This window comes from Bombina bombina, chromosome 1 (assembly GCF_027579735.1).
Source record: "Bombina bombina isolate aBomBom1 chromosome 1, aBomBom1.pri, whole genome shotgun sequence".
NCBI classification, from domain to species: domain Eukaryota; kingdom Metazoa; phylum Chordata; class Amphibia; order Anura; family Bombinatoridae; genus Bombina; species Bombina bombina.
The window spans coordinates 1,440,026,964-1,440,042,401 of NC_069499.1; the positions used below are offsets into that span (position 1 = coordinate 1,440,026,964).

General features: G+C 36.9%; 1 protein-coding gene across 1 annotated transcript in view; it reads left to right on the forward strand.

Annotated features, from left to right (window-relative positions):
* Window positions 1-15,438, forward strand: part of LOC128643169 (receptor-interacting serine/threonine-protein kinase 3) — a 59,128-nt gene that overhangs the window by 33,514 nt on the left and 10,176 nt on the right. The window contains exons 4-6 of the mRNA XM_053696145.1: window positions 7,685-7,734; window positions 12,899-13,057; window positions 14,058-14,164. Of these exons, the coding sequence (XP_053552120.1) occupies window positions 7,685-7,734; window positions 12,899-13,057; window positions 14,058-14,164 (316 nt within the window). The remainder of the gene's footprint in view (window positions 1-7,684; window positions 7,735-12,898; window positions 13,058-14,057; window positions 14,165-15,438) is intronic.

Here is a 15,438-nt window from a genome sequence, read left to right on the forward strand (position 1 = left end):
ATTACTATATTGGTAGATGTCTAAAATGAAACATTTCAACAATATGATACTATAACAATGTCCTTAAACCGTTAAAGTGAATGTCAATTTTCTAACAGCTGCAGCCTCCTAATACTTCTTTTACACACATGTATTAAAACTGCTACGTTTTTTTAATAACAAATTATCATTTATTATATATTTTAATCACTAACTTGGTTCAGATTTCAATCTTCCTCCTCCCACCCGGCACTACTGTGTTATTCATTCACATTGTGACATATAGAGCATTCCCACCCGCTCTATACGTATGTCTGAAGCATGCACACGTGGAACTATTTTTTTCTGCGCATTCGTTTTTTATCTTAAATAAAGAGTTAATAAATAATAACAACTCTGGAGAGGCTCTATTATTAGAAATATATGCTCATTTCAGCATTCACAATTATCTTATACCCTGTCAGTAGAAGAACGATACTTACTTGCAGCCGATCAATCTTTATTAACTGCTCAATTTAGAATTGTGTGCTATAGAGCATGCGTGCCGTGTGAACGTGCATCGCTTCTGAATCGGGAGATAATGTTCTAACGTATGCACAGAAGAAGAGCATAACGTATCTAAAAAGGGGTTGAACGCCCCGAGGGGGAAAACCGGATTCACAAAAGTTGCTGTCAATCATTCTAAGAGAGAGGGACAATATGGCGGGCGGAGGAAGAGCAGTACGAAAACAAAGAGAAAACTGTATTTTTTAACCTTTATTAATAAAATTTGGAAAAACGATGAATTAAAGTCCCCCTAATTTGAATTGGTTGACAATATTGAGTTAACGACTATAGGTGACTTTACATTCACTTTAAGGACCGGGCTTTTCAGACTAAAACCTCCCCAAAACACCAGAGCATTTTTAGCATTTTTGCCATCACTCCATTTAAACAGAAATAGAGCCTTGTTTAATTTTATTTACCTATCAAAAATATACATTTTTTTCTTAGCAGACAACCCAAAGTATTGATCTATGCCCATTTTGGTATATTTTATGCCACCATTTCACCGCCAAATGCAATAAAAAAAATCATTAACTTTGTCACAAACTTTAGGTTTCTCACTGAAATTATTTACAAACAGCTTGTGCAACCATGACACAAATGGTTGTAAAAGCTTCTCTGGGATCCCCTTTGTTCAGAAATAGCAGACATATATGGCTTTGCCATTCCTTTTTGGTAATTAGAAGGTTGCTAATTGCAGCTGTGCACAACACTTTTATTATTCCCAGCAGTGAAGGGGTTAATTAATTTTAGCTTTAGTGTAGAGATCAGCCTCCCACCTGACACTTCCCAACCCCTGATCCCTCTCAAACAGCTCTCTTCCCTCCCCCAACCCTTAATAGTCACTCCCATCTTAAGTACTGGCAGACAGTCTGCCAGTATGCAGTTTTATATCTTTTCTTTAAAAATGTATTTATTTTTATTATTATTATTATTGTCCTTATTGTAGGATTACCCCCTTAACTTCCCACCTCCCTGATCCCTCCCAAAAAGCTTTCTTACCCTCCCCTCCTCTAACTAATTACAACCATCTTAGGTACTGGCAGCTGTCTGCCAGTACACAGGTTTTTCAAAATTTGGCAATTTTATGTAATAAAAAACCCCCCACACATTTTTTTTCTGTTGTGTAGCTGCCCCCACCTCATTTACCCCCTCCCAAATAGCTTTCCTACCATCTAATCCCACTTCCACAGTATGATCCCCTCTTTTCCTCCCCCTCCCTCCTTCCCCCTCTTAGAGGTTTTTTTTGTTCTGTAGCATAGCGGTCCCAACCGTTCCCGCCCCCTCGAGCAATGGGCCGCACACCTGCCAACCTCCTTACCATCCCACACCACCAACGATCAGCACCACTGCTGCAGAGAGGGTCACAGAGTGAAATACTTTTAGCGAGATTGCGGCAGTGAGAGGTCCAAACTAAACATGTATATCTGGAAATGTGCAGCCAGAATACTTACACACAAACAATCCTATGAGGTAAGGTGAAGAACTGAAGTGGAGAGGGAACTCCTTCCCACGTAGCTGGTCGATGTGTGACGTAGGAGATATGGAGAAATCTCAGAAGTGCAATGTGTCATTGATACAATTTAAAGAGACATTGCATGCCACTTTTTTACATCATCATTCTTATGAAAGAAAATGTTTAAATTATTTCTTCACCTGGCTGAAAAGTAGTCACGAGCAGGTTGTAGCTTAGAAACTGCAGGTTGAAGTGAGCAAAAGAAGGATCTCAAACCAAATGTTCTTTAATCCACAGAGGAAGCAATGTGGGAACACAATTACAAATCCAAAATAACAGAATCTCAGCAAAGGCATTTTAGCTTGTAGAGGTTTAATTATTTCAATAACCAAGCATTTGGTTTGATAGCCTTCTTTTGCTCACTTCAACCTGCAATTTCTACGCTACAACCTGCTCGTGACTACTTTCAGCCAGGTGAAGAAATAATTTCAACATTTTCTTTCATAAGAATGATGATATAAAAAAGTGGCATGCAATGTCTCTTTAAATTGTATCAATGACACATTGCACTTCTGAGACAGATGGACCGATGAATGTAGCAGGTGGTGAGGGAGAAGGAGTAAATTAAATATATAGTTTGTTGAATAGACAAGAGGTAGTGAAAAGGAACATAACGATATGGAATATTTTGCAAAAAGGGAAACAGGGAAATGCATAAAACACAATATAACAAGAGTACAGTACTTACCTAGCGTCTTGTTCTTTGTTCAATCCTTGTTCAATTCCTGTATAATTATTTACTTAGGCCTAGATTTAGAGTTCGGCGGTAAAAGGGCTGTTAACGCTCCGCGGGTTTTTTTCTGGCCGCACCATAAATTTAACTCTGGTATCGAGAGTTCAAACAAATGCTGCGTTAGGCTCCAAAAAAGGAGCGTAGAGCATTTTTACCGCAAATGCAACTCTCGATACCAGAGTTGCTTACGGACGCGGCCGGCATCAAAAACGTGCTCGTGCACGATTCTCCCATAGGAAACAATGGGGCTGTTTGAGCTGAAAAAAAACCTAACACCTGCAAAAAAGCAGCGTTCAGCTCCTAACGCAGCCCCATTGTTTCCTATGGGGAAACACCTCCTAAGTCTGCACCTAACACCCTAACATGTACCCCGAGTCTAAACACCCCTAACCTTACACTTATTAACCCCTAATCTGCCGCCCCCGCTATCGCTGACCCCTGCATTACACTTTTAACCCCTAATCTGCCGCTCCGTAAACCGCCGCCACCTACGTTATCCCTATGTACCCCTAATCTGCTGCCCTAACATCGCCGACCCCTATGTTATATTTATTAACCCCTAATCTGCCCCCCACAACGTCGCCGACACCTACCTACACTTATTAACCCCTAATCTGCCGAGCGGACCTGAGCGCTACTATAATAAAGTTATTAACCCCTAATCCGCCTCACTAACCCTATCATAAATAGTATTAACCCCTAATCTGCCCTCCCTAACATCGCCGACACCTACCTTCAATTATTAACCCCTAATCTGCCGACCGGAGCTCACCGCTATTCTAATAAATGTATTAACCCCTAAAGCTAAGTCTAACCCTAACACTAACACCCCCCTAAGTTAAATATAATTTTTATCTAACGAAATAAATTAACTCTTATTAAATAAATAATTCCTATTTAAAGCTAAATACTTACCTGTAAAATAAATCCTAATATAGCTACAATATAAATTATAATTATATTATAGCTATTTTAGGATTAATATTTATTTTACAGGCAACTTTGTAATTATTTTAACCAGGTACAATAGCTATTAAATAGTTAAGAACTATTTAATAGTTACCTAGTTAAAATAATTACAAATTTACCTGTAAAATAAATCCTAACCTAAGATATAATTAAACCTAACACTACCCTATCAATAAAATAATTAAATAAACTACCTACAATTACCTACAATTAACCTAACACTACACTATCAATAAATTAATTAAACACAATTGCTACAAATAAATAACATTAAATAAACTATCTAAAGTACAAAAAATAAAAAAGAACTAAGTTACAGAAAATAATAAAATATTTACAAACATAAGAAAAATATTACAACAATTTTAAACTAATTACACCTACTCTAAGCCCCCTAATAAAATAACAAAGCCCCCCAAAATAAAAAATTCCCTACCCTATTCTAAAATACAAATATTACAAGCTCTTTTACCTTACCAGCCCTGAACAGGGCCCTTTGCGGGGCATGCCCCAAGAATTTCAGCTCTTTTGCCTGTAAAAAAAAACATACTATACCCCCCCCCCAACATTACAACCCACCACCCACATACCCCTAATCTAACCCAAACCCCCCTTAAATAAACCTAACACTACCCCCCTGATGATCTTCCTACCTTGTCTTCACCATGCCAGGTTCACCGATCCGTCCTGGCTCCAAGATCTTCATCCAACCCAAGCGGGGGCTAGACATCCACTGAAGAAGTCCAGAAGAGGGTCCAAAGTCTTCCTCCTATCCGGCAAGAAGAGGACATCCGGACCGGCAAACATCTTCTCCAAGCGGCATCTTCTATCTTCTTCCATCCGATGACGACCGGCTCCATCTTGAAGACCTCCAGCGCGGATCCATCCTCTTCTTCCGACGACTAGACGACGAATGACGGTTCCTTTAAGGGACGTCATCCAAGATGGCGTCCCTCGAATTCCGATTGGCTGATAGGATTCTATCAGCCAATCGGAATTAAGGTAGGAATTTTCTGATTGGCTGATGGAATCAGCCAATCAGAATATAGTTCAATCCGATTGGCTGATCCAATCAGCCAATCAGATTGAGCTCGCATTCTATTGGCTGATCGGAACAGCCAATAGAATGCGAGCTCAATCTGATTGGCTGATTGGATCAGCCAATCGGATTGAACTATATTCTGATTGGCTGATTCCATCAGCCAATCAGAAAATTCCTACCTTAATTCCGATTGGCTGATAGAATCCTATCAGCCAATCGGAATTCGAGGGACGCCATCTTGGATGACGTCCCTTAAAGGAACCGTCATTCGTCGTCTAGTCGTCGGAAGAAGAGGATGGATCCGCGCTGGAGGTCTTCAAGATGGAGCCGGTCGTCATCGGATGGAAGAAGATAGAAGATGCCGCTTGGAGAAGATGTTTGCCGGTCCGGATGTCCTCTTCTTGCCGGATAGGAGGAAGACTTTGGACCCTCTTCTGGACTTCTTCAGTGGATGTCTAGCCCCCGCTTGGGTTGGATGAAGATCTTGGAGCCAGGACGGATCGGTGAACCTGGCATGGTGAAGACAAGGTAGGAAGATCATCAGGGGGGTAGTGTTAGGTTTATTTAAGGGGGGTTTGGGTTAGATTAGGGGTATGTGGGTGGTGGGTTGTAATGTTGGGGGGGGGGTATAGTATGTTTTTTTTTACAGGCAAAAGAGCTGAAATTCTTGGGGCATGCCCCGCAAAGGGCCCTGTTCAGGGCTGGTAAGGTAAAAGAGCTTGTAATGTTTGTATTTTAGAATAGGGTAGGGAATTTTTTATTTTGGGGGGCTTTGTTATTTTATTAGGGGGCTTAGAGTAGGTGTAATTAGTTTAAAATTGTTGTAATATTTTTCTTATGTTTGTAAATATTTTATTATTTTCTGTAACTTAGTTCTTTTTTATTTTTTGTACTTTAGATAGTTTATTTAATGTTATTTATTTGTAGCAATTGTGTTTAATTAATTTATTGATAGTGTAGTGTTAGGTTAATTGTAGGTAATTGTAGGTAGTTTATTTAATTATTTTATTGATAGGGTAGTGTTAGGTTTAATTATATCTTAGGTTAGGATTTATTTTACAGGTAAATTTGTAATTATTTTAACTAGGTAACTATTAAATAGTTCTTAACTATTTAATAGCTATTGTACCTGGTTAAAATAATTACAAAGTTGCCTGTAAAATAAATATTAATCCTAAAATAGCTATAATATAATTATAATTTATATTGTAGCTATATTAGGATGTATTTTACAGGTAAGTATTTAGCTTTAAATAGGAATTATTTATTTAATAAGAGTTAATTTATTTCGTTAGATAAAAATTATATTTAACTTAGGGGGGTGTTAGTGTTAGGGTTAGACTTAGCTTTAGGGGTTAATACATTTATTAGAATAGCGGTGAGCTCCGGTCGGCAGATTAGGGGTTAATAATTGAAGGTAGGTGTCGGCGATGTTAGGGAGGGCAGATTAGGGGTTAATACTATTTATGATAGGGTTAGTGAGGCGGATTAGGGGTTAATAACTTTATTATAGTAGCGCTCAGGTCCGCTCGGCAGATTAGGGGTTAATAAGTGTAGGTAGGTGTCGGCGACGTTGTGGGGGGCAGATTAGGGGTTAATAAATATAACATAGGGGTCGGCGATGTTAGGGGTAGCAGATTAGGGGTACATAGGGATAACGTAGGTGGCGGCGATTTGCGGTCGGAAGATTAGGGGTTAATTATTTTAAGTAGCTTGCGGCGACGTTGTGGGGGGCAAGTTAGGGGTTAATAGATATAATACAGGGGTCGGCGGTGTTAGGGGCAGCAGATTAGGGGTACATAAGTATAACGTAGGTGGCGGTCGGCAGATTAGGGGTTAAAAATTTTAATCGAGTGGCGGCGATGTGGGGGGACCTCGGTTTAGGGGTACATAGGTAGTTTATGGGTGTTAGTGTACTTTAGGGTACAGTAGTTAAGAGCTTTATAAACCGGCGTTAGCCAGAAAGCTCTTAACTCCTGCTATTTTCAGGCGGCTGGAATCTTGTCGTTAGAGCTCTAACGCTCACTGCAGAAACGACTCTAAATACCAGCGTTAGAAAGATCCCATTGAAAAGATAGGCTACGCAAATGGCGTAGGGGGATCTGCGGTATGGAAAAGTCGCGGCTGAAAAGTGAGCGTTAGACCCTTTAATCACTGACTCCAAATACCAGCGGGCGCCCAAAACCAGCGTTAGGAGCCTCTAACGCTGGTTTTGACGGCTACCGCCGAACTCTAAATCTAGGCCTTAGTTGGCTCACTTACAAAATGCGGAACATATGCTATGAAATTGCACATTGTCCAGGCAATATAGAAATATGTATTTATGAATAAATAGAACATATTCTTCTATGTGAAGAGCATTGGAATGTGACATTTTAATATTTCATGTCAGGTTGGCACACTTGAGAAAATGTGATCGGGTTTGCATGATTTGTTGGGTGTTATATTATTTCCAGTTTTTGTGCTCCATTGATGTCTATACGTTAATGCAGTTCGATAATCAAAGTTCAGCTTTTTACACGCGGCTGGTTAGCGCTTGTGTGTAAACTTTTTACTTTCAACTTGTAATACTTGCGCTACCTGACAAGTGCAAAAAGCTTACTTCTAGTGGAGTTAGTGTGCGAGCAGGAGTGATAAATAACACTCCACTCATAATCTAGCCCTAAATGGGAAAATTACTATTAGTGATCTGTAGATCAGTGGAGTACAGTATGTTCAATCATTTATACATTTACAATCATCCACATTCCTCTTTTTAACAATCAAATTAGACATGTCAATCAGAGGAAGGGGGAGGGATTATTTCTTAACACTGACACTTAGAATATAGAATAATATGTTTTTACTGAATTACGTTGTTGACCTCAGTTTTTTTTTTCTTGATTTTCTTGGCCTGTAGTTTTGGAATCTTAATCTGGACACTTTTCTCCAGAGAAGAGCCATACAATGGTAAGTTTGTACTCATACTATCACTTTCTACCAACATCTTAAATTTTATGAATTTATTATACTTTTTCTTTTTTTAATAAAACAAACATTGTTTGATACAAATTTGATTGAAAGAATGCCTCAGGATGCTATTGTAAAAGAGGAACAATTCTTACTATGTTTGCACTTTTATCACAATTAAATGGTCAAATTCCTGTGTTTCTTTTTGAGCAGATCCTAAAAACCACCATAATTTGCTTGTAAAATATAAATTTTATATAACTTTTGTTTGCTTTGATTTTATATATATATATATATATATATATATATATATATATATATATATATATATATATATATATATATATATATATATACAGGGAGTGCAGAATTATTAGGTAAGTTGTATTTTTGAGGATTAATTTTATTATTGAACAACAACCATGTTCTCAATTTAAAAAAAACTCATTAATATCAAAGCTGAATATTTTTGGAAGTAGTTTTTAGTTTGTTTTTAGTTTTAGCTATTTTAGGGGGATATCTGTGTGTGCAGGTGACTATTACTGTGCATAATTATTAGGCAACTTAACAAAAAACAAATATATACCCATTTCAATTATTTATTTTTACCAGTGAAACCAATATAACATCTCAACATTCACAAATATACATTTCTGACATTCAAAAACAAAACAAAAACAAATCAGTGACCAATATAGCCACCTTTCTTTGCAAGGACACTCAAAAGCCTGCCATCCATGGATTCTGTCAGTGTTTTGATCTGTTCACCATCAACATTGCGTGCAGCAGCAACCACAGCCTCCCAGACACTGTTCAGAGAGGTGTACTGTTTTCCCTCCTTGTAAATCTCACATTTGATGATGGACCACAGGTTCTCAATGGGGTTCAGATCAGGTGAACAAGGAGGCCATGTCATTAGATTTTCTTCTTTTATACCCTTTCTTGCCAGCCACGCTGTGGAGTACTTGGACGCGTGTGATGGAGCATTGTCCTGCATGAAAATCATGTTTTTCTTGCAGGATGCAGACTTATTCCTGTACCACTGCTTGAAGAAGGTGTCTTCCAGAAACTGGCAGTAGGACTGGGAGTTGAGCTTGACTACATCCTCAACCCGAAAAGGCCCCACAAGCTCATCTTTGATGATACCAGCCCAAACCAGTACTCCACCTCCACCTTGCTGGCGTCTGAGTCGGACCAGAGCTCTCTGCCCTTTACCAATCCAGCCACGGGCCCATCCATCTGGCCCATCAAGACTCACTCTCATTTCATCAGTCCATAAAACCTTAGAAAAATCAGTCTTGAGATATTTCTTGGCCCAGTCTTGACGTTTCAGCTTGTGTGTCTTGTTTAGTGGTGTTCGTCTTTCAGCCTTTCTTACCTTGGCCATGTCTCTGAGTATTGCACACCTTGTGCTTTTGGGCACTCCAGTGATGTTGCAGCTCTGAAATATGGCCAAACTGGTGGCAAGTGGCATCTTGGCAGCTGCACGCTTGACTTTTCTCAGTTCATGGGCAGTTATTTTGCGCCTTGGTTTTTCCACACGCTTCTTGCGACCCTGTTGACTATTTTGAATGAAACGCTTGATTGTTCGATGATCACGCTTCAGAAGCTTTGCAATTTTAAGAGTGCTGCATCCCTCTGCAAGATATCTCACTATTTTTGACTTTTCTGAGCCTGTCAAGTCCTTCTTTTGACCCATTTTGCCAAAGGAAAGGAAGTTGCCTAATAATTATGCACACCTGATATAGGGTGTTGATGTCATTAGACCACACCCCTTCTCATTACAGAGATGCACATCACCTAATATGCTTAATTGGTAGTAGGCTTTCGAGCCTATACAGCTTGGAGTAAGACAACATGCATAAAGAGGATGATGTGGTCAAAATACTAATTTGCCTAATAATTCTGCACTCCCTGTATATATATATATATATATACAGGTGGCCCTCGTTTTACAACGGTTCAATTTACACCGTTTCAGAATAACAACCTTTTTTTCCAGTCATGTGACTGCTATTGAAAAGCATTGAGAAGCAGTGCACTGATTAAAATAGCCAGTAGGTGACGCTGTCCGCTTGTGTTGCAGCAAAGCCAAGCAAGCTGAAATTAATCAGTTTAACCAGACCTGAGCTATCGAGCTGATTTCAAATGAACAAGATCTTCCTGTCTATAAATCAGTCCAGATTGTAATGCATAGAAATAACTGTTTGCAGAAAAATGCAAGTGAAGTCTGTGTTGTGTGATTATAAGGTTTATAATGCTGTTTAGCAAATGTTTTTGTTTATTTAACTTAGTTTAATTATATATTCTGTGTTGTGTGATTATTTTATTAGGTTTATAATGCTGTTTAGCATTTAAAGTGTTTGTTTCAAAGCTTTAAATATAATGTATTAGGTGTTACTTATGCCAATTTTGAGAGGGTCCTGGAACCTAACTCCCTCACTTCCCATTGACTTACATTATAAACTGGGTTTCAATTTACAACGGTTTCGATTTACAACCATTCCTTCTGGAACCTAACCCCGGCGTAAACTGAGGGCTACCTGTATATATATTTTTTTTTTATATGGAGGTGCCCATAGCAGACTCATAATACATATGTGTGTGCCTATGTGGTCATTATCTTTGTTTAGATACTCAGCATAATACAGTGCAGTGTTTTCACAATTAATGTATAGATATTCCATTATAGATATAGATATAGATATTCCATTATGATATAGTACATGTGATTAAACATACTGTACATACCTCCCAACATTTAAAAGTTCCAAAATATAGAAAAAATAACTCATTGTGTAGTTCATTAGCAAATCTAGACAGGCCCAGAGGCTTGTTTTCCCACAGAAAACCTCTGAATTACATTGTTTCCAATGCAGCAAAGGATTCTGGGTAGGATATGCAAAATTAAGTACATAATGACACACCTTTTTACTTCAGTGGGAAAACAAGCCTCTGGGCCTGTCTATATTTGTTAATGAACTACACAATGAGTTATTTTTTCTATATTTTGTGTGTAGTGGAGGATTTTAAACTCACCTTTTATCTCCCCCTAATTTAAAATGTTGCTGTATTCTGCCCAGAATCAACTTCACCCAGCAGTGATTCTAACCTTCTCCCAGCTGATGAGTGGCAAAAACCACGAAACAGTCTGTCCTGAGATGGTTATGAATCACTGCACTAACCCTAGCTAAGTTTATAAGCTGTGTGAACAGCGATACTTTGGCGTTAAGGGAATATGAATAGATATACAGGTAAAGATATTTACAAATATATGTAGGAATATCTATTTCAAAATAAAAATAAAATTTTCCTCCATTATTACAGGGACATTAAACACTTTGAGATGGTAATTTAAAATGATAAATCATATATATAAAAAAACTCTGCTATATACTTGCATTATTTATTTTGTCCCCTTTTCCTGTAATTCCACTCAGAAATTGTGAGCTTTTCAGTTCCTGTTAGAAATGGAAGTATTTATAAGTGTACCTAATTGGCCACAGCAGAGAAGGTAACCTAAGTAACAACATGGCAGCACCCATTGTTTTATAGACACTAAAACTTTACCTTTATTTTATCAATATTTAAACAGCAAATTAAACTTTAAAAAATACATCTACATGTTATTCTCAGACTAATATTTTCTTTGAATGCAGCATTCTAGCTAGCATTTATTTAGTGTTTAATGTCCCTTTAAGGACATTGGAATGTGACATTTTTACAGTAAATACACAGCAAAACACGGTATTAAATATTATTATAGAATAATTATCTAGACATACACATATATATATATTTATATATATATATATATATATATATATACAGCATATATATATATATATATATATATATATATATATATATATATATATATATTATAGCCCTTTGCAGTCAAATACATGGTCAAATACCATATACCGTTGAACCCTTATAAATATTTTTAATTAATATTTATATGAATATTTTTTGTCAGATAGTGTTTATATGAGTGTAACAGTTTATTTTAATGTATTTATGTAGTGTTTAGTGAAACTTTTATTTTAGCTCTTACCCTTTATGGGAGGTCTTCAGTTGTGCTTACCCGACACCCATAAAATTTGATTGAGTTTGAGAGAACGCGTTTACTTTCAATTTACAATACGCGTGCAAATTAACGCAGATACAATATTTCAGTATCTCGGTGAGTTAACGATAGCGTGTCACTTGTAATCTAGCCGTTTGCATACTACAAAGTGATTATTTAATCGTCCCTGGAACTCATTTATGCTGTCACTAATTGGCCACAGCAAAGAAGATAAATATACAGGAAAAACTTTTCAAGGATTGTATTCTTGACACAATACAAATTATGGTTAATCACCATAGAACAAGCTACTGAGCAGTTGTTCGTTCCAGAGAGAGCACTTCTCTTTCTGTATGTATTTGCAATATAACCCTGGGGAATTCTCCCTAAGATGTGTTTTTTTTTTTACCAATGTGCTTAGAGGAATATGGCTGCACCTCACTGATAAGGCCCAAAGAAGGCCAAAACGATTGTCTGGGGTTGCCATGTTCCTTGTTCAGAGAAGGATTGCCTGGTTTTTCAGGACTGGACTGACCTTGCTAGGCGGGATCAGACTGATCTACTCCAGGAAAGTGATTTCCTTTTGAAAAGCACAATTGGGCTAAAAGAGTCTGCTCCCAGGTGGTAAATCTCCATAGAAAAAGCTACTGAGCAGTTGTTCATTCTTGAGACAGCCCTTGTCTTTCTGTATGTATTTGCAATATGACCCTGGGGAAGTCCCCCTAAGTGCAATGCTGGAAATCAGATGTGGACTCCTTTCTCAATGTGCTTAGAGGAATATGACTGCACCTCACTGATAAAGCCCAGAGGGTTGAAACGATTGTCTGGGGTTGCAACGTACCTTGTTCAGAGGATTGCGGGCTGGAATTAAATGTTAGGCGGGATCAGACTGATATACTTCAGGAAAGTTCTTCTCTGTGAAAAGCAACATTGGGCTAAAAGTGGATGCTCCCAGGTAAAAAATCACCATAGAAAAAGCTGCTGAACAGATTGTGCTAACAAAACTTCAATGTAAATGCTTTTAAAATATTTGCTTTACATGCATATTTTTATAATACAATGTTTAATTGCAAATACATTGTATTCCTCTCATAGGTTCAAATCCATTGCTAATTCAGCAAAAAGTGCCTGACGGACAGAGGCCAATGGATACTGTTCTGGATGAGCTGACTACTGTGAAGATGGTGTCTGAAGCCAAGGAGCTAATGATAAAATGTTGGAGTGGTAAACCTGAAGACAGGCCCTGCTTCCGTGGTATGTAGGTGGTGTAGTAAGAGGGCATTTTGTACACAGAGAAGTAGAAGGTCAGACATTTCTTAGAATGAAAATGTGATTTTGTAAAGAAAATCTTGAAGTTTTTTTTTTTTTAAATCTTTATATAAGTTATAGCTTTTATATGAACCATTCATAATTGTACCTTTAGCAACAGTTCTTCTTTCAGAATCTTCAAATGTAGTATTTTAAATATATTTTTAACAAGAATAAACAACATAATTGGATCATAATAAAGACATTTATATCAATAAATTTTACTGCCATTAGCTTCTGTATAACTGCTGAGGGACCATCAAACAAGGACTCATCTATTTTTTTATGTTGGGTCTCATTTGTATGACTTTTTGTGGCTAGGAGAACTCTTTACATTTGTCATTTTTAGTTTTGTTGTTTTACAATAAAACACCCCTTATATAGTAATTACCTAAAATTATTAGTGTTTTTCAACAGATAATGTGAAAAATATCAAATAAAATATTCCCAATAGAGGAATACACACCTCTATGTGAAAATTGTAAATGTCCTAATTTTAAAGTTCTCCAAATGATGATGAGATATGGTACAAATAATGGTACTACCTAAGGAATTTGAACCAATCCATTCTGAATATAGTATATACAGTGCACATATGTGAATGTATCCTATATTTATGAATATTTATTTTGATAGATTTTGAATATGATTTTAACACAAGCCTCTATTTTTCATTTGGGCTGTTTCTATCACACTTTATTTGCAAGTTTGTGATATTTTTTTACACATTTAGCCACTGTATAAGACATTTACAAAATAAATAAAGAAATATACATATTTTTATTTTCCTTAAAATTATGCATAATTCACTGATTTGGATGCTGGCAATATGTTAAATAACAGCAGTGTAAAGTTTTCCTTCTTGACTAAACAAATGTTGCTTTCATTTTTACTTTTTTGAGATTGTGAAAATTGGTACTAACTTGTGCACTTATTCCTTTGCCAGAATGTAGTGGAACAACAAGGCTTATGTTTGAAGAATATATGGGTGAGATAGACAGTGCTGTTCGAATTGTTCAAGATCAACTCAAGATGGTTTATTCTACAGATGAGGTAATGAATGTTAAGCGCACCCAACACATGAGGTATCATGTGTATAATGTCTCAACAAAACCAACATCCAAATAAGGCATTAAAGGATTAAACTTGTAGACAATATTGGGGACAACAGAGGGGAGATGAAGTTGGTCTGTATCTGGAATTATTAAAGGGACATTAAACACTTTGAGATGGTATTATAAAATTATATATATATATATATATATATATATATATATATATATATACTGTATATATATATATATATATATATATATATATATATATATATATATATATATATATATATATATATATATATATATATATATATATATAACTCTTCAATATACTTCCATTATTTTATTTTTGTCCTCTTGAAATTCCATTCTGAAATTGTGATATTTTTAGTTCCTGTTAGAAATGGAAGTGCAGAATACTGTTATATTACACAGAGCCATTGACTTCACACTCTAGTGACCTATTTCTAACTATTTGGCCACAGCAAAGAGGGTAACCTAAGTTACAACATGGCAACTCCCATTGTTTTATAGACATTGAAACTTTAGATTTATTTTGTCATAATTTAAACAGCTAATGAAACTTAAAAAAATAATCTACATGCTATTCTCAAACTAATCTTTTCTTTGAATGCATCATTCTATCTAGCATTTATTTAGGGCTAGATTACAAGTGGAGTGCAAAATATCACTTTTGTGAAAGTGATACTTGTGCTTCACTGAGTAATACCAGCACACGCAAATGTGCGCTGGTATTACAAGTTAGCCGCAATCTGAATGCAACCTCATGTCATTATAGCAGCCAAGGGGGTAAGTCGCTTAGCAATGGCAACAATTTGTAAATATATATGTACATGCTTATAAACATACGCCTAGATTACGACTCTTGCGTTAGCTTTAAAAAGCAGCGTTGAGGGGTCCCAACGCTGCTTTTTAACGCTCGCTGGTATTACGAGTCTGGCAGGTACAGGTGTACCGCTCACTTTTTCTCCGCAATTCGAGCTTACCGCAAATCCCCTTACGTCAATTGCGTATCTTATCTTTTTAATGGGATTTTCCTAACGCTGGTATTACGAGTCTTGGAGAAAGTGAGCGGTACACCCTCTCCTGTCAAGACTCCTAACGCATTTAAAGTCAGTAGTTAAGAGTTTTATGGGCTAACGCCGTAACATAAAACTCTTAACTAAAGTGCTAAAAAGTACACTAACACCCATAAACTACCTATTAACCCCTAAACCGAGCCCCCGCCCCCCACATCGCAAACACTTA